The sequence below is a fragment of the Trichoplusia ni genome, chromosome 2 (genome assembly GCF_003590095.1).
Source record: "Trichoplusia ni isolate ovarian cell line Hi5 chromosome 2, tn1, whole genome shotgun sequence".
Lineage (NCBI taxonomy): Eukaryota > Metazoa > Arthropoda > Insecta > Lepidoptera > Noctuidae > Trichoplusia > Trichoplusia ni.
The window spans coordinates 7,331,858-7,353,637 of NC_039479.1; the positions used below are offsets into that span (position 1 = coordinate 7,331,858).

At 36.5% G+C, this 21,780-nt stretch overlaps 1 protein-coding gene across 1 annotated transcript in view; it reads left to right on the forward strand.

Moving 5' to 3' along the window:
* The window catches only part of LOC113505730 (ecdysone receptor-like), a 129,660-nt gene extending 107,883 nt beyond the window's left edge, over positions 1-21,777 (forward strand). Inside the window, exon 4 of the mRNA XM_026888541.1 lies at positions 19,616-21,777. Within this exon, the coding sequence (XP_026744342.1) occupies positions 19,616-19,650 (35 nt within the window). The 3' untranslated portion in view covers positions 19,651-21,777. The remainder of the gene's footprint in view (positions 1-19,615) is intronic.
* Positions 21,778-21,780: the final 3 nt, after the last annotated feature.

A 21,780-nucleotide genomic window follows, 5' to 3' on the forward strand; every position in this document is an offset into this window, starting at 1 on the left:
ACGTTTTTTTTAAGTTAAGGAAAGTAAAAGATTTTAATATATCATCGATTAAAATATCGATAAAATAGACCATGAAACTGTTGACAAGACAAACAAATGAACTGTGGCCTTTAAAATTGTGTTTTAAAGTTCAAGAATCAACCGCAATACAATCGAAATGGAACACAAAATTGTTAAGATGCGAACGAAATGAATAATGATGACATATGTTGTTTATAGACAGTGGGTATACGAGATATCTATCCACATTATTATTTATGTTCGGTTATCACTTTATTTGTGCTCACCCAATGTCACCGAGTTGTTGTGGGGGCAACGGACGCAGTATCACAAACGCACACATAGAACGATTGTCACATCACCTACTTATCTGCAGCTTCAACACATATGTATTGTTGATATACTTTTTCTATATCACATTGCAACGAAATGGATTAAGGACGATAAAAAAGTGGGTATTATAAATTCATTGCCCTTGCCAGCTATCGATTAAAATACGTCTGGATTGAGAACATTGCTGTAGTGTATTGAAAAATGCATCTTAATTGCTTGATTTAATGTGTATTATAATTAACTCAAAGAATGTTGGGAAAAATTAATTATCGGCATTCAAAGAACACATTTTATTCCATTGATTCGTATTTCTAGAATTTATAATTTTGAAATAATTAAAATATAAAAATCTTAGCTTACCCACAGTTGGCACGATCATAAACATGGTTAACCTATTTTTAAGGCTTGATTAGAACCTCTAATATCGCGACTCACACTTGACCGGTTTGATCTTCTAATGAGAGAGACTGTGTTACAGGAAAACTGTATTAGCATTTGTTGTTAACTCTGTTTCGAAATTAAATGTTAAGTATTTGAACTTGTATAGCAAGCAGTCTGTAAATACCTTTAAATAGTTATGGTAACCCTTGACCCATTTTGCTGAACACTAAACATTTACAACGATTACCCCAGAATCTGGGCCCCGATTCAGTTATTTACAACGGCCGATGAATGAATGACAACTGGATTTAATTTGAATTTTTTTACTATTCTCTTAAGCAATTTGCCAACACAACTATTGGAAAATCATTGACCGTGAGTGTTCCGTCCCGTACTGAATTTCCGATAGATGTGTTTTAAAAATGCTAAGAATATTAAGAATAGAGCCAATTTAATCCAATTTGATTATTTTATCGGCCATTGCAAATAGCAAAATTGTTGCCCTAACGAGAGACAACAATGTCGTTCCGATTTTCTCCCATACTTAATAAACATCTTGAACAGAAACTCATAAATCAGTCTGCTTATATACCGCTGTTTCTATATTAACGAAGAAATGGATTGCTTCATTAATTTGACATACATTGCGGGCGTTGTTACTCAGCAGCTCAGCTGTCAATTATAATTGTAATACAATGTAATCAATGTAACATGTATCTGTACTAATATTTTAAAATGTTTTGTATCCAAATTGTTGAAAATGAAACCTCACCAGGCTACGTTGTCTGTTTGTCTATCCGTCCATCTGACACCAAGCTGTATCTCATGAACCGTTGAAATTTCTTGACAGTTGACTTATTAATAGAGAAATGAAAGAAATGCGATTCTAAGGAGAATTACAAAGATTTTTTTGTCTTCAACAGTCCATTTATTGAGAAATATTTTTGACATGAAAAACCCGAGTGAAACCAAAGGGGTCACCTAGTCTCATATCCGTCTAGGCTTTATTCGGCAAACAAAGTATTACTCATGAGAATGACAAGAATTTTAAAGTACAACTACGTCATAGATTTCATATAATGTTGATAATCAAAGACAAACAATTCAAAGATAAAAGGAACAGAATGACGTACTTTTTTGTGCATTGTTAACACGGTTTTACATTTGATGGAAAAACCTTAAAGATTAGCCCTAATTACAAAGGTATACGATTCATTTTTGTAAAGCTACTTGAACTCTTACATTGATGAAAAACTACGAAACTTTTTTGAATTTAAATAGAAAAATGTTTCGGACTCCTTTTGCTTTTTTCAGCAATATAATGATGACAAAAATAAGCGTTCTGTTGAAAACTGATTAATCTTCTTCTCATATATAAAATTCTCGTGTCACGGTGATCGAAATTGAACTCCTCCAAACAATTCTAAAAAAATATTGTGTACATATAGGATAGGTCTGTGTATAGGAAAACATCAATTTTTCAATTTTATGTTTATTATCTTCAACTACAATTTCTGGCAAAAGAACGTATGCTGGGACAGCTAAGTAGTAAATACTACAAATTAAAATCTGGATTTTTGAACAAACCTATACATTTTCCTTAAATCATGAACTCATCAACCCAGCAACCGAGAATTTTCCGTCATAATCACAACACATTGTTTGAGAACGAGCACATAAACCTTGCAACAATATTTAGCGTACTACTTGTACTAGTATATAAATACAACGAACTACTACACCTGTAACCTTGTGTAAAAACATCAACATAAACCATGCTCCATGCATTACGTCATGTGTCAAACATTCACCATGAAAATTGTCGTAAGGAGAACCAAGATCACTTGATAACAATCGATTTATCTTATTTTTTTTCCAATGTGAACTAGCGAAGAACACACGCTGCCTCAAAAAGAGTAAAGCAAGCAATGGATACCACGTGACTGTCAAACGCGAGGTATCGCCTTTGTTGAGACAATTCATTGGTGCAGCACTGTACTGTAAGCTCCATCAAAGATTTTATAACACAACTGACATTTATCAGGTCTTCAACTCCACCTTTACCTTTAAAGTAATTGATCTAGAAAATCTAGATGTTTTCAAGGTTCGCTTCTATTGTGACCTAATTAGTACTTAAGTTCGTGCAAGCTAAACTGGTTATATAATTGTTAGGTACAAGTTTCATGTAATGGGGTTCGTGTAGATATTGATGATCCTGAAAGTTTCTTTAAAAAAAAAGGCTCTCACACTAACGTATTCCTTGTCAGGGGGGTTCCGCTAGCACTCGAGTCACAGCACAAGACACCCAGACTCAGAACAAGCATTCCTGGGTCATACAAACACTTGTCCTACACAGTGGATTTGGCATTGCGCTCGGCTAACCATGCGTCAAATATGTACTGTCAAAGTAAGTACCTAAGCTCGTACCTAAGTAACCTGAGCTTCAAAAATTCGGCCATCAACTACTAATATTGTGCTACGCCATAATTTAAAGGCAGTTTCAATCTTATAGGTACATTTAGTAAATACCGTTTAATAAATACTTAGTTACGAAACAGAATCACGACTGTCCAATTGGTCCGGCATCGCGGCATCGCCACGTGTAGCGCTCGACCGCGACGGCGAGGGCTCAGCGCCTGAGCGTTTGGGTCAGTAAGCAAGCGCTTGCGCAAGTCGATGCCTTACACGGTTAAGATCAACCATGTTGCTGCAATTATCTTCTCTATATACGGCGAATTGTTGCTTAGTGAGACAAATTTTGGATAGCAGATTTTGTTTAACTTGAACGGAAATTAAGAATTGGAAGTTAGACTGTACTTACCAAATTAAGTTTTCCCCGGTGATTAACGAGAACAACGAAGCTCAGAAATCTGTGTCGCTCGTGACTTATTCATTCAATATTTTCGTATCAAGATTAGGACAAATGTAAACATGTAGAGCATAGGTATTTTACATGTGACTAACAAAGAATATTATCTAGAACTTTCTTCATACGTCGCTGCCGTCGTGACTCAACACGGCAATAACGAATGTGATATGCTAATGAACAAAATTGAAAGACCTCAGATTTTTAGAAAACCTTTTAAAATTTTATTTTTAGCCGATTCTCCTTCCTAATCTTTAAGTTTCCTTGAAAGCCAATTTTGTTGCACCTCGAAAATGTTTGCTTTCAACGTTCTCGTGTTGTTAAATATGTTTATCACAATCGTGTTTAGTTCTTGGTAAAACGATACTGCGATAACATCAATGATGTTATCAATAATCTAGTTCTATTTCGCTATATCAATGTCTCTGTATCAATTTCTATATATCGTACGAACATTCCTTCATTACATGTTCTGATTTGAAAGGTCTTAATGTTAGAAACACGGGAACAGTTATAACTAACGCTGCATCAAACATTGACCAATTACCGCTTCTCGTACAAGCCGATGATTTCGTAACAACACTACGCAACAATGTGAGTCGTAACATCTCACTAGATTCGGTGTGGATGCTATGCCCCCGTTATTTCATAGATGTTTACCGTTACATCGATACCTTGTGAAACTTGGTCAGTTTTGTACTTCGTTCTCATTTTAATGTAACATATTTTGCTTACATGGAGAGCAAGACTCTAAAACCGTCGCGTTGTACGGTGCTAGCGGTTTCGTAACTTCCAATTTATTCTCCTGATACAAACAAATCTTTTTGGTATACATATCCAAATTCATTTCAGTTTTATCTCAATATGCATTTAATTCTCAAAGTATAATAAACTTTAAACTCAGTTCCAAAACTTGTTCAAAATTGTGAGGAATTTCATGAATATTTTCAACGTACTGAAATAACGTTTGTAAATTCAGTGAAGACTAAAGTTTTCCTCTTTAGCTTCGTTCGAAAAATATTGAGGTCAGGAGCTCAAACTAATAATAAATACTGCGTATTATGTATTGATGATAGAGTAATATTAAGCTATACGCAGTCACCGGTGTTTCATCTAGATTGTATAGTTTTCTCCTTTTATCACTTGCGAAGTCGTAAAACTGTTATTAAGTTTAATATTGCTTCACCTTTCGACCCGCAAATGGTCCTGTGAACCGTTTAGTTATCGAGGAGTCTTTTATTGTCTGACTGTTCATCAATTTGCTATTTATAAACCAATTTTATCAGTGACACAGAGAACTAACAAGTTTTATGAAATCTCGATAAATTCTATATATCTAGCTAAAATATATATTTAATCCAAGTGTTTTCATAACATTTGCCTATATTTATCTACTGTGAATAGATAGGTATGTAACCTAAAAAAAGTGAACAGCAAGAAAGTTTAATTAAAACTGAAGAATGTGAGAAATTTCCATCTTGATGTTGATCTACCATCAAAACCTGTCCTTCCATTAAGACAGTATTGAACCTCATGGTTCCCCAAAGTCGTATTCTGCGATCGGAAACCGCTGCAAAAACAACAGTCGTTAAGGACAAAACACATTTGGAAAAAGCCTACAGCAATAAAAGACAATTGTCAGTAATCGTCCCCATGTAAAAGTTCTTCATTAAGATAGTGAAACGCGAAAGGCTTTATTGGAATTCCGTTTCTAGAGGAGTCGGTTTCCATGCCATTAAGATTGAACTTAGCAGGGCCCCTATTCTGCTATTTACAATGGCGGATGAATGAATGGCAATTGGATTAAAATTGAAATTATTCATAGTCTCCTAAACATTTTGCCAACACAATAATCGGAAGTTAATTGTATTGATCTTGATTGTACCGTCCCATACTAAATTTCAAATGATTGTGTAGGAAAAATGCTTAAGAGACTACGAAAAGAGTAATAAGCCAATTTTCATTAATTTCTCGGTCATTGTAAATAGCAGAATTGGAACCCTGGTCTCATGCGCGCCATAGATGTAAACAAGCCATCATTCCAGAATCGGGGCTTATTATGTGGTTCCCTTTCAGGTAGCTTATAGCTTGTTTCTCTATTAAGATTTCTAACGAACATTTCAGATCTAGCGGCCTAAAAAACTAAAGGTTTTTCGCTTACGTCGTATTTGTTTCGACTGCTCTAATAGAGGTTCGACGTTCGTTGTTAATATAACGATTGCCTCGCTATTCTTTGGATGGTCATTAAGATCTATTTCAAGAAAACTTCTTCATTATAAAAATAAGTGAGGAATACAGTATTTTATATCCGTACATTTTCGCTATCTGGCATCAGCAAGCATTAATTCGATAATTACATTGGTAGGCTGTATAGATCCAGGCACAATTTCAAATTATGTCTAGATTTATAATCGTGTTTTATGTCTATAATTGTGTTTGCTTGTTAGGAGAGATTCTTGGACGTGATTCCCTCCTAATTGATACTCCTTCTCACCCTTGCTTTGCCCGTTCGCCATAAACATATGTTTTGCGCCGGTTTCGCCCGATGTATTCATTATCGGGCGCTTGTTATTGCATCAATCCCAGTGATTATGGTCCGTTATTCTCTTGCTCGCATTATAATTTTTGATTACGTCTGTGCGAATGCTTGCGTAATGATATCTGGGATTCCGTGTAGCTTCCAATGTGAGATATGTACTTCAAATTAGGATTACTAACTTCAACCAGCTGTCAAAAAAATAGAGAATGTTGTACAAGTGTTTTTTCGAAGAGAATTCGTTACAATTATCGGTTATTAAATACTAGAGCTATCTAATATTGGGTACATAACAATATGTAACAGAAATAAACAGTCGTAACCTTAGATAACACGATGAATTGTGGAAAAGTCTTCACCGATAGGCAAATGTCGGCAACCCCTGACTGCTCGTCCATCAATCTGACTTTTTAACTGAACGTCAGTCACACCGACTCATAATAAATTACGTATACTTATGCGCCTAGGTATAAAGTGCATGTTGATATCGCAGTCACTGTGGTTGTGTCATAAATAATGATTAGCAGCAACAAATTTGTTTTGTAATTGTTTTTATATCTGAGTTTTTTTTTGGCCCTACTAATTCAGACAACGAGTTTCTGGAGAGTTTGTTGCGCCGTTTCTTTTGAGTTTCTGACGCAGAAAAAGAACTTAAGAAGCGGGCGAAATTGGGTGCTATCCAATGTTTCATCCAATAGAGCCTTCAGAAAGTGCTAATTAGAACCTAATTTTGATTGATTGTTTTAATGTCGAAAGCAAATTGTAAATTAATACAAATGTTTAGTAATTCTATAAATTGAGTATATACAAGCAAAACATAATCTAGGTCACTTTAAGATATAGTTTCGCATATCGCGACCGAACGGGGCTGTGTCGTAAACAACGCGACAATTCCACATTTTCAACTAAAACTTTTACATTTCGTTTACATTTTCGTGTAAACAACTTAATATAAACATTGTCTTAGATCTTGGATTTTGGCAAAAATACCAAGACTTGATTTTTATTTAGATATAAATATAAAAGTTTTATTAAAAATAATGTTTCGGAAAACAAGAATTTTGGTAACGTAATCTCATCTTCAAAATTATTTTATTGTCTACCGGATAATTCCATGTAACCAGCTCAAGGTCTAAACTTATTGTTAGATAAAAACAGCGAAACCCGCGAGCATATGCCAGGCGAACTATCTGAAACTATTTATAAATTCCATCCAGGTGCGACGACGACGCAGGTGTCACATTGTCCACTGCAATGTATGAAGTTTGCATAAAAACACAGTTTCTAGCCTCCTGCAACATAGCTTCGCGTATTTTTATCACTTGTTTACGACCAACTCGACGATTATTCATACAAGTTTGATGGAGTTTCCACACAATATATGACGAATTGCGCTTGGGATTACAACTGAGAATGAATGGTAATCAAGTCGGATACACATGTACAGTTAGGTCGCTCTTATTTTTGATACAAACCTAGATATCATGTGGAATATATTATGTTGAAGTTTGAACACAAGTTGGTAAAACGAATTTCGTTTTAAGCATGTTTTGACTGTCTGTCTATGGTATCATAGCTACCGTATAGAGTGTGCGATTTCTATTTAAAGGTGAAATATGTGCCAGTATTTTTAGACACGCTTGATAAAAATCGGTCGAGGTATTTAAAAGTTGTAGGTTGTTGTGTAAGTTAAGATATATAAGCAGAAAACGCGTTATGACTCTAAATGGCATCTCAAATCTAAAGCAATGTCATTCGTACACGGAAATAACGTTTCCTTAGTATGTTCAAATCATTTAGATGCAGCCTCAATAGGAACACGGCAACGAATTTGTCGTAACACCCTCAAGGCTTCCAAATACTTTTCAAACGTCAGACGATGGATTAAAACATTGAACAAACGGTACTTTACTTCCTCAGCGTCGCCTACACTCTATACCAACCTTCGCGTTAATTGTTACTTCTTGTTGTCAGATTAACTTTGGACGTAACTTCATTGTTCCATCACTGAATCATCGCGTAATTGTTTTTGGGGTTCTTCACGTCAGCTTAAAATGTGCTCACAATGCCTACCATTCTGATACCGCTACGTTCAGCCCAGTCATTATGTTGAAAAACCCTAACAGAACGTAATTTGATCTGTGGCTAGATAGCCATTGTGCCGTGTTTTTGTTAGTCGCGAATTTCGGCAATCGTATCTAATGTAGAATCGACAGACGGTAACCGAAAAAATATTAGCATTAAGAATCTAAATTGAAACACGTAGAATTGATTGGTTTTATGATAAATGCTTGTCCGATTATTTGTTCATTCATTTCCGGATAGTCATTAGCATCTGCATTTTTGGAGTTCACCAAGCTTTTTTTAAATATATGATCAATTTTGAATGTGCAATATTCAACAGCACCAGTATATTCATTCCGTACTAGATGCATGAATACAATTAATATTATCACAACACGACTGCAAATATGAATTACGATCAGCACAGCAGCGAACAAACAAGCATGTTTATCAGATGGCGACGATGTGCCCGAGATAGCGCGGTAACTGGACCAAGGGCACTGGACCCAGATAACGCAAGGTTGCCAGTGTTGCCACTGCGTGCACTTCCAAAGCCCGAGTATAGCGCGCTGCCTAACCAAAGTCGATTTAGACTTGTTATGTAAATACTGCAACGGAATTACGCAACTAACGGTAAGACATTCGTTAGTCTATATCGGATAATAGTTATAAATATTCTATGGTTTTCGACTAGGAATTATTAACATTTAATCTGACGTTGCTCTCAATATTGTCTGGGATTATTTTGAATGGGCGAAATGTTTACGTGGAAAGGTGAAGTTTTGTGACACGTTTTAGTAATGTATTATTTTAATTCGTTCGGAATCGTTGATTAAAGCGAACACCGAACCCTCAGTACGTACTCACACTAGCAACTGAATCATACATATATACACACATTTATAGTTCTGTTAGATCGCCTAGGCATATCTTGTTTGACTTGTGAGATACTAAATTTAGGATTGAAGGTACTTTTGAAACCCGAAAATTAAAACGATGATAAATGCAAATTTTCTATAAAAAATACCAATTAGACTTTTAATATAAATAAAATGAAAATCGAAAATCTGAAATAAATGAACAAAGATAATGAAATAGGCGCAAATAAAGATGCAACCGAAAATAAATAAAACGATTCATTTATAACGTAATTTGTAACCAGTTACATAAAGACTCATTAAATCAATGAAATACTTAACATTAAAAAAATATTTTAAGACACGAATGATTAATCACATGATAATAATGCATAAATAAACAATAATCTTAGTAAGATTATTTTTGACAGCTAAGGACGGAGTAAACGATGCGTCCAAAGTTTTATTAATATACCGCCTCTGCCAGACTATATTTAATTGTGAAATAAGCGTCGTGAATGTTAATTGATTATTTTGTTCAAAATGCCACGGGTCAAGTTATATCATTAAAATTAGGTTAAAGGTGCTCGAACTGTTAATGATTATTTATATCTATCACGCTTTGCTACATTGCTTGCTTTGCCTAAATACTTCAAAAAATCTCAGATGTTGATAACACAATGCCTAAAATAAGAAGGACTTGCCGATAACATAAAATGCATGTTTTTACTCCTTGATTGTGAGGTCGCGAAGATAAGAATTATCAGTCTTAAGTGGACGCGGAAGAAATCGATACATTATAGTTTGTCCAAATTGTAAAGACTTTTGACGGGAACACAAAGTAAGGCTTGTAAGAACGCGCGTTTTCGTCGGTTAAACATTTTTGGTAAACAAGTCGTCGGCTAAAGAACTTCAAGGCTGACCTCGTAGATAAGACATGATAATTTAGGACATTACTTGGAGCGTGTGCATTAAAGGATATTTTTAACGCGGCCAGATCGCCCGGACGATAGTGTTTCGTTCTTTTAACGAAATTTTACGAAAATGTTGTGAAAGATTTATTTTAGCTCCTACTGGTCGCAATTCAGGCTGTGTAGAGGATAAATGAGCGTGGAGGTCGCTGCATGCCCAGAAATAGCGAGCTGGAGTGCGCTTGATAGAATAATGTGTCCTCGGCAGCCTTGCCCCCGATTCGCGGCCTAGTTACCGCCCCGAGCAGGATGCGCTTTTTAGCGGCTTATTGGACTGATTGAAACCTCAGATTTGAATTAACGCCTCATAAAGATTACATCGTATTCACGAGCACAACTTTGTAGACGAGTTGGGTCATACTACTGGTCATAGCGTTTTTAAGGTCAAGTTTTGAATCGAAATAACATTTGAGTTTAACTGCAATTTCTATGTTAACTCTGTTTCGAGGAGTACTAACTTTAGAATTCCATACATTTAATAACAGGTCATTTGTTCGTCGATTATGAGTGGTATTCGTGACGTCATCAGTGTGGGCGCTTATCAGGCTGGGCAGTGGAAGTCGGCCAGTGACGGCGGCAGAGTTGCACGAGAAATGCACGGCGCAGGCGCGACACCGCTGACTCACAGCGCATGCGCCGCGCCGGGTCAAGGCTGCGCAAGCGACGCCCCGGTTCCACTGAGACACTGAAGTTCAATACCGCCACCTAAATATGTCATTTACATACATATTAAACGGTACGGTTACGATACTTTACTTTAACTTCATTTCATTAATGGCAAAATACTTAACTTTGCTGTTGAATTTCAATGCTCTAGAAATCATACTGCACTTGATGGATTGAAAACTGTAATTCAAAATGGCCGATATCAAAAGATTTTCCTCGTCTGCAATATTGGAGCTATTTTTAACGGTATATAAACAAAGCGTTTCAAACTGAACGCACTCTTTAAGGTCAAGTCTTATCAACACAGAATTCCAGTAGACATGTATGATTATATATATTTGTTTATCCTTAAAATGACTTCCGTGGTAATATTATAACCATATTTTACGCAAACGCGTTTCTAACAAAAGACCATAAAACGGACGCCCAGTTTGACTGCATCTAAACGCTGTGTATATTTTCCTTATGCAATTTATCATAAATAATATTTTATGTATTTGAACGGGTATGGTCTAGATTTTTAGCCCAAGCTGATCTGTCAATGGATGGCAATTTACTGTAGGTACCCGTGACCCAGTTTCATCCCCTCGCGGTCTGTGTCTGCTCTCAACTACGGCAATTGTCTTGATTTATGTAGGTATCCGATTTGCTCTGAATGGCCTATTATAAAATAATGTTTTGACAATAAAAAGAATTCCAGTATTTTTTTTGTTTCGTCAGAACATTAGTTCGACAAGAGTTGTGATCATATCAGAAAATTTTCAGGTGTGTTTATTTGTGGCTCAAAAAACACAAAGAAAAGAACATCACTGAAATAATTTATTTTCACAATTTCAAAAAAATGCGACCTCTTTTATTCATTATTATATTAACCAGCCTTCAATGATTTTAAAATGGGAAATGCTTTTGTCAAGTAATTTATTGTACCTCATTAGTAATGTCCATTTGTCTTTCGTTCGTTTCCCGGAGGAAAATATAAAATAATTTCGTACTTTAAAAACCAAAAAATAACATCTGATGATGCCAAGAAAAATTGTCCGTTGCATTAATAATATATGTACATAACCATTTATTATTTTTATACACTGCATTTTAAACATACATTTTTGTTTTATGAAAACACTTGCTGTTGTCCGCGATTCCGTCCGTCTAGATTTTAGTGTACAGAGAGAGACAGTCAGACGGAGAGACAGAGTCACTTCTTCATTCATATTAAATTTCAAAGCCGTAGTTCATTCCAGAAAGATGCTTCATACAAACTTTGACCCCCGTTACCTGGCCTTACAGACCTTTTTTTTCAGCTAGCATATGTCCTTCCTCAGGCTCTAGACAATCTGTTTATCAAATTTCATTACAATCGGTTGAGTAGTTTTGGCGTGAAAGCGGGAAAGACAGACATTTTGTAGTAGTTTCATGCGCCAAGTTCCAACAGGGGCAGGGGAGCATGCAACTACCTCTTTAACTAATGTTATTGCAGTAGTGGAAGCGGGACAGCACAATACAACACGTATAGCGGCGTCTCTCTTCCACAACTACAATAATATTCCTTCAAGACATTGTGATATACTTTGGAAGTATCAACGTCTACAATTGTCACTCTTCACCTACTAGAAACAGTGATTAAATTTGCAATTTTTAAATCGCAAGATATGAAGCTATTGTTGCCATATCAACTCAAATAATCTTAAAAACTTAACGATATTTCATTGCATAGAAACGAGTTCTTGCAGCAATTAATTAAAACATATCATGTTACATTAATCCGTGAAGGTTTTACTTGATATTGTTTTATTTAAATTATTATATTGTTCCAGCCAGAACTAGGTAGCTTATATAATTTAAGATCTTTTTTATTAAGTAGTATTTAACCAATAAAAAATGCAGTTCCGGACTAAGATATTTAAGTCTGAGGGATTTCATATACATTCATTAAGTCACAAAAAGTCGGAACAAGCGTTTGTGGAAAACACAAATGCTTTTTCTACGCGGGAATAGAACCACCAAAAGATGGAACGAAACGTTATTTATTTTGAATGTAAGTTTATTTTGATTGCTAGTAGTTAATTAATAATTCAATACATAGTTTGTTCTAGGTACTTTTCCATTGCGTATTTTACAAGAAAATTATAGTTGTACGTTACATAGTTGTTAAAATGTCGTAAATAAAACCTTTACAGACCAATTGAAAAATTACTGATTGCCTTTTACAATTGTAATTGACATAAAGACAGGGAACAATTTCAGCTTCGCAGTAGCAGAAGTTGCGAAAACAAAAACAAAATGTTAAGTGAAATGTTACAACATTTATCATTTAGTCTAGTATTTAATTTTAATATAAAAATAGTGACCATATTACCCTTTTGTAACACGAAGTGTAATCAACCCTACGTCTTGGAGATAAAGATCACAATCTTGATTCTTCTGTGTTACGAATATAACGTTCTTCAACGCCTATTCCCTTGTATAAGCATGATAATATCAGCGAGGTAGCTACGTATAGTAAAATACCTTGAAACGTTATGTATTGCAAGTTGCAATATTACATAACGTGTCTCGCCGACAAACACTTGGTTATCGCAAGGCCAAGCCGGGACAGCTAACTTGTTAATGACATGTACATGACTGTGTCGTCATCAGGCATCTGTTGTCTATGCTCGGCATTCCATAGATAAGTAATGGCGACCTCTTTCGTGGTTATGCTCATTGTTTCGTTGAAGTTTGAAATAAGAACTACAAATTCATTCCGAAATCTTTGAATTTTGTTGTCATGTGAGGCATAAATAAATATTATAAATAAATGCGGACAACATCACATACATTGTTCTGAACCCAAAGTAAGTTGCTTAAGCACTTGTGTTATGGAATTCAGATACAACGAAGGTACCACAAACACCCAGACCTGAGACAATGTAGAAATACATACATATAGGCATACATATATTGTGTTTTTTTTAACATTTTTAAACAGTTATAAAGCAGTCTACTTATAGGAATAAAAGACGAAAGTACGACGTAAACCAAACAGAAATGAACAGGCCGTAAATATTTCTAAATTCAAAGAAGACATTCATTCACAAATTAGTTCAAAATTCAAAAGAAACTGCGTAATTCTTCCGAACAACAGATTTATGCATCAAGTCAAATGCAAAAATACAAAGTCAGTGGCTCTAATAAGAATACCTACTTGGTGATTTATTACTCTCATGTAACGATCCACCCACGACTCGTTAAAACCATACGTCATTGGTAGAGATTCAAAAACGAGGTTTTAATGGTGGCTTTTTGCGGTACTTATTATTACATGTACAATAAAACAACAAACCAGACTTCTGTAACAGAATTAACGACGATTCTAAACCAACATGAACGTAAAGTTAATGATTTACAAACTCGGAAACAATCCCATTGTTAATTTACGGACGATTTTAAGTATCTATTCTTAAGCAGTAGGGTTATAGTTGAAGATAGATTACTGAACACTTCCTACAAACTGACGGAATCTGGTGTATTTCTGTGCTCTGCCAACGTAAGCCGTCAGCTATTTATGGATAAATAACAGCGATTTACTCTCGCCACAGCGAGCAAATATGTTATTTCAATTGATCACCAATTGAGTATTGTAAGATAATTTGGATCACTTGTTTCCATCTCCAACAAATGAGAGCGTGTCTCTATTTATAGACCAAATGTTTTTGGGGGATGAACTTGAGATCAAGTATGAACCCTATGCCTTCTTGTTTCGTTGTTAAAAATCGTGACGTGATAAGTATTACGAAAATAAACCATTGAGGGGTTCTCACCCTTGCCTCTCTGGTTATAACCGTATCTACGCATAAACTATTAAAAATAACTTGCCTTTAAGAAATTAGTTCTTAGATTAATAAACTCCTTGGTGTATATCAGAATTGAAAAGTAAAAATCGCCAATAAAACAATTGTTAAAATGGTACTGCGTTCGCTGAGATCTTAAGAAACCCATTCTGTTGACAATGGCTAGGCTCACATTTTGCAAAAAAACTCTCAATTAACTTTAGTCTATATATACCTCATAACCAGTACCAAGAATGAAAGGACGTTTCCTGCATTACTGATGCATTAGACCCAGGTGCATTAAGACCACTATAACGATCAAAGTTTAATGCCTTAGTAACTGACTAATTATTTAGACGCTAGACGTCAAACAAGGACAGAGCAACACCAACCAAGGATAAGACAAGGACGGCAGTAGATTATGGCAAGTAATTACGACGATAGGTGGCCGTTGAAATGTCAGAGACTCAGACTTAATGTGCAGTATAAAAGAATCGGTAAAAAGTCGAGACATGTGCCCTGAACGTGATCGCCGAGTACAGCTTGTTACATGAGAAACAATTTATCATTTTGTTGTATGGTAATAGAGACCTGTTAAAGGGTATCGTAAACTATGCTGATTGGCCACTACAAACTGCCTGCGCTCGCTGTAAATGCCATTTCATTCACAACAATGGGCGATGCTTGATAAAATTACTATTTATGCAGACGACGTGGTTTAACGACATAATATCGTTAAATTAATAGCAATATCAAAAGAAGATTGCGAGCTACCTTCTCCATAATTTCCAACAGAATTGAAAACAACAAGAGCGTTAATGAATGCAACAATAATTTCAGGATTTTTATCTTGATTTAATACTGGGTGAATGAAGCGTCTCGCAAAATGATTTACAAGACTTTATTAAAGGGCAGCACCTCGAGTCAAGCAGCGCTCGAAGTGAGCTATTGTCCGCTGTTCAATAATTAAAAGTCAAAAGGTTTCGCCATCGTGCCTTGTTTATGGTCGTCCGTAATTACAAGTCTCTCTCATACGTTCACAACCAATAAATTGCAGTTCGACGACATCTCGCAATTTATAAACTAATAAATCGTACAATTAAAATGTTCCCCAAGATTTGAGTTAACAGTAGCGAATACTGCGGTCTTGTGATACCAAACATCTGGGGTATAGGAAATATAAGGAACATAGTTGCATGCAATGCAATGCGGCAGTAAGGCTCACGTATTATTGCTTTAACAATACGAGTGAGAAGAGAAGTTAAAACAAGTGCACTTATTGGCGAACGAGCCTTTGCGACTATTCCACTTTTATTCCTAGCACGAACAATAGGCCTGCCGGTAATATAGCCGGTTTTGTTGCCTTCCACCGATCATTGGTGCAAGTTACGAGGCTATAAATACGGCGGGACGTGCCCGTGACCCGGGCAACGCGCGCCGCGCGCTCGCGCTACTCTGCACTACGCTAAGTAAATGCACTATTTTGATATTTTTCGCGATGTTTCCCACATTCTGATTGAGTTATTAGTAGCTATTAATGCTACGTTCATACTTAGCTTAGAAAATAACTATAATTGGCAATAATATTAGGTAACTCCCTTTCAAACAAAGTTTCTAACTTTAGGAAACAAAAACAAATTCGTCTGACTGATACAGTTCTGTACAGGCGCTATTGTGTCCAACGCTTGCATATTCAAATAGCTAATGTTAGATACTCAATTACAAGTGCGTGTCCTGCAATATGTATTTATGGAATTAAGATATGAACCTATCTGCGTGTACCCAAAGCCATGACTAGACAAGGAAGGCCTTGGCGTTGTTCCAACACAACTGGGGCAAGCACTCATAGGTGTCTATCGGTAGACCGTTTGTTGGCAATCGCCTTAATAGGTTATATGGAATTCTGAACACTGACTTCATACATTACTCAAGAGTTACTTGCAGGGTGAATGAAATGCTGTTGCTCCTTGAAAACAAATGCGCAGCTATTCCGTGAATGCATACGACCTCCTTCGAGTTTATTTGAAGTGTACATCAAAGGTGTAGATCTTATTTCACGCTTGTTTTGCATTGTCGTCATAGTTTTTCGTGGATTTATGAGTGGAGCAGGCCATCCATCTCGATGTTCTAAATAGTTGTTAAGGCTGAGGCCGGAGCGATACGAGACGTGAACACGATGATATAATAGCTAAGTTGAGGTAAGGACAGACCTTCGTCCGCCTTCCCATGTTATTGCTTATTGGTGCTTATTGGCCATGACCGTGACTCGCAATTAGATATAATTACCTTCAATTTGTGCTGCTACTAATGTTATTCGCGGTGCTCTGGACTGATGTCTAACTAGTGCTCTGCAATTATTTTACCTTTGCAAATTAGACCTCGTTAGATTACTGCGGAAGTTTATTTTTATTGCGTAATTCGTTTATTTATTATGGAACGCTTAACTTGCCAACAGTAACATCTTATGAAAAAATAATCGGGCCTTGGAAACCGAGCCGAGTTTTAACACTTGCATGACATGTGTCGAGTGGTCTAATTACGTACTATGATCTCAAAGTAATTAAACCAAACGTGCAAATTATCAAACTTGCCACATGTCATATTATATTTTTAATGTGGTGGCGAGTTTTTTTTTAAATCTAATTACAAAGTTGGCAAGGAAGTCGCAGACGACACAGGCTGTCAATCCGGTACTATAATAACCCGGCAAGTTTGTGCTTTTTGGCATAAACCCCTCGCGGAGTCAACGTTTTCCCTGACAGTCGACACGGTTCATGTCTGAGAAATAAATAGGTAGTTTTACTAGAATTAAAAATAAAGAAAACATCTTGCAATCTTATTGTTCCGCTGTGATCGTGAATAATTGCTGTCCACGATTATGCCGATGGGAATGTTTTAAGTGTTGTGACCTGGCTGGAATTCGAGTACTATTTTTAGTGAGATGAAAAAGTTTATAATGAGCTTCCATGGCAACAAGAGCGACCTAAATGCACGTTATCGTTGTGTCATCGCACCTAATATTACCAGCAGCAAAGACAATGCATTACGCAACGAATGCGCCTGCATCGGTACGCGGCGCACGCGCAGCGAGCAACGGTCATCCGCGCCGATGCATCGTAGTTGCTGTGACCCAATTGCTATTTGATTCCAGTAAACATTATTGTACATTACTTTACTTTGCAGTCTTTTAATAGAAACTAAATAATAGATATTTTTTTCCGAAGGGAACTTTACATCGAGTAAAAAAATAAAGTGTTTACTTCGAAGCTCCAACAAAGCCTATAATTTATTGCCTTAATTTAATAGGACGACTAATAATATCTTTAATATCCTGACAGCTCGCTCCCTGTGGGTTGTTTGCGTAATCCATAATAACGAACGAGTACAGGCGCCGAAAACAAACATCGATATTTCACATTAACTTTGTATTCACGTAAAAATATAACGTTCTCGCGGAGACCTCATAAATAAGCTGGCGAGGCACTGCCGGACCAATTATTACATTTTGTTGGCTTTAATCATGATTAATAGCCGTTTAGCCAGGCCGCGAGTCAAAACAGGATATACATTATTTATAATATTCGTTATCCTTTTTAAATTTAGACGCCGCCGTCGATTTACTAATATATAGATCAATCGATACTCGATCGGAGACCAATCCAAGTAAATCTCTCAAAAAATGGTGGATAAGAACCGCTGTCTCTATAATGTCTAAATATCTATCTATATGTATATACATTTCCAGTCGTGATCGTGTATGCTATATGTAATCAGAATCAACAGCTAGCTATTTCTCTGTTTAAGCAGCCCAGTAGTAATTGGCACAAAGTACGCATCAATGCCTCGTGGTTCATTCCCAGGGATTACAATGCGTCGGGAACGAGCTCTATCCACCTCGCAATTTCATATCACTACTCGGACTCGATAGTTACATCACGTAAATGATAGTACGAAAACAATATATCCATAACGACTTATTCCAATCACATATGACTCGAAACTGCATCATCAGCCCATGGTTTTAAGGTTCGTTTTTCAAATCTATCTCATGATAAACTCATTCGAATGCGAATACTTGAACAGCACAGTGCGAATTGCATTCAAGCGAAAGTAAAGCCAAGGCTTTTCACAAACAGTCTAAATTTACTTAACACCGGTCAACATTGTCTAGGTTGCATTATGTAAGTGTTCGTGTGACTGCAAGGAACGGTAACATGGTTCCTTAGCAGGTCACATTGGTGCGAATGACATCAGGCGCTGTCAAGTGCACAGGAGTCAACGAACAGGATTCAGCATTGCGTATGCAATAGACGCACCATACCCTTGACTTCCTCCAGTAGCTAGCATGGCTCACGGCCAGAACCATTCACTGACCCACTACGCGTCTTCGGAAACTCCTGTATTATTTAACTTTAGAATCAGTCATAAATTTTAACTCGTAGCAGAGCGGCTCTGCATTAGCATTGATGGCGCCCGCATACTTTATTCCGGCTGCATTAAAGGTAATAACGGGCGGCGGAGAGGGATGCGGTGTCTAGGCGGTTGTCGTCTTATTATGTCGCAGTAATGCTGAACGAATGACCGGTGCGTCGTGGGCAGTTGAAGCTATGCAGCCGGCGTGTTAACCCTGCTATTATCTTTTAATACCATCGACTTCATTATTCGCTACATTTTTTTTTTGCGACCGCAGCGAGGTGCGGCCGGCATCGCGAGTCGCCGACACGGGTTTGATAACCCGGAGACCTTGGTCTTAATTGCGCTTGCTCGGACCATTCCGCCGCGTCCACTTTTTATGCGCCTGCACATCGCTAGTAAAAACACGACAACGATGCCTACCCGGCCGGTTCTAAATGGTACAATAACTCGAAGAAAACTCAACTCGGCGTGACAACTCCTCAAACTAGTTGTCTTAACACAAGTGCGCTCTACCGAGAAAGCTACACTTAGACGTTCTGAATCCTTTGCAGATCTTACCCGATAAATCAGCTTTCTTGTTGTTATGATCACGGTATGGCATAAATTTTGAGTACACTTTGGTGAGCAATGCAAATAAACCTCAACAACCTCAACTTTAAAACTGAAATTAGTTTCCTGTATTTCTCTTACTAATTTATTGTATTTGTTTGTTTCAGGTAAGAAATATACAAAACAGATGTCTATGGCATAAAAGACAGACATAACAGCATTTTAGAAGAAGGTAGCACAAACGTTCGTAAGTAATAATTAAATTAATATTTTGTTGTTTTCATTTTTCTCTTGAAAGCCACAACAAAGGCTTGATGGCTTACAGCCAACTTTCGGCTATATTAATCATTCCCCGGTACGTAAAACCCGCCATTTATAAATCCGTACATATCAACTTATGATAGCCAAACATAAAAGAAAACAAAAGTTTTATATTGATATAAAATTTTATAAGTATGTATACATACATATGTATTTCGATGAACAATTTAAGACTTGGATGAGCCAACAAGATCAAGACCAGAAAAATATATTAGCCATTAGCGATCCGTGTATAAGATAAAGAACTATAAAAGCGTTTGATTTTAAGAGATTTAAAAATATACTCCAATAAGATGTAAAAGGCGTGTCGAACTTTGAAGAAACAGAGTTAGATAGGCAGGTAAACGTTACCGAAAACGAAGACCAATCTGACGTCAGTGCGCAGTGACAAGCAATAATCTGATGTAACCTTGACGCCAGTACTTCGATCGATCAATTTCATCTCTAATTTACATTTAATGGAAAACGTAAGAGCAAAAAAACTGCAACACTTGAGCAAGTACTTACCGGAATACAGATACAAGGCTATGTCTAATCGTCGTTCGAGTACATTTCCAAGACTAAGCTATTTTTTGCCAAGAAGCATAATAATACCTCTTTGATTCTCAATAGATAACTTTCGCATCTTATTATTTGAAAAAGGGAAAAACAAAATTTAAAATAAAAAACCGTATGAATTTTCAATTTGATTCGTATTGTCGGGAACGAGCTTCCAGACTTAACTTTAACAATGAGACCATTAATCATAGTGAAAATGAACAGATATTAAAGTAAAATGACTGTTGTGTGTATTGTCCCTTCAGTTCGAAAGGTCAAGTAAACTTATAGCGGAGCTCGCGGCTTCCCATATACTCCTTAGTATTAGCCAAACAAGTTTTAACTATCGTAAAAGTGTACAACTAGCTAGACAATACGACTAACGTTGCAAGCACCACACTAACCTCCAACTTGGGTCTTAGAAACTGAGGAAAACAAATGAAATAGCATTTAAAGCCCGAGATTAAACTACGGCAACTGCTATACTGGTTGCAGTTTCACCTAGTTGCAATTACCTTAAGAATTGTGAATTAGAAGTTTTGGTTATTACAATACCTAACGTTTCTTTTATTACAGATTTGAAAGGCTAGCTTACCGTATTTTCGTCTTCTAAAGATTTTGTCAAATAAATTCACTCCATGTTACAAGCAAACTCCTCAAAATGTACAATAGGCTCAAAAATTTGAACATTTTGTTTCTAAAAGTTGTTTCAACTTTCCTCTATGAAAAGGCTGCATTTTCAATTTAAAGCAATTTGTATCAGCGAATTAATTACACGATTCACAATAAATTTTTAACAGGTTGTGCCATTTATGATGTGGCTGTAATGTGAGCATGAGCATGACTGTAATAATTCGGCAAAGAGGACGAGTGAGAGAGGGGAGTGTAGGAGCCAATCGAGCGCTTTACGCACGACTGGACCTCACGACTCCACTGTACAAACACTTTGCACGGTACAGACAACGAAAAAAGACTTCGTCCGAGATTTTTGTTTGTTTTCCAAATGAGCCACTGGCCACCTCGTGTCCGTACCTTCAGTAAGCGAATGTTTTCTTCCTTTTGGTAGACGATCCCTCGGAGATGCAACGTAAAGTCCGGATCTCGTTTTGTCTTACTTCTCGTTTTAATTACAATTTCAAGTAGCGTTCCTTTTATCTTTTTGAGATTCTTCATCGCAAATTAACTAAATTTCTGGGTTTTTTTTTTGTTTTGTTTTTTGATAACAAAACGATTGATTTTTTTGTGGAATAAAATGTACAAATCACTGCTGTTTGTGAGCACACAAAAACATGACGAATTGTATCAAATCGGGTAGCCACGAAAGCTCTTGTCATTTATTAGTCGACAGTAAATGCTTATTGCTTACTATCAAAAATAAAACGATCAAATTGTCGATGGAAACCATAATAGTACCACGTAATTGTGTATTTATTCAAGATTTCATTACTCTATTAAATAATTTTGATCAGCTTCT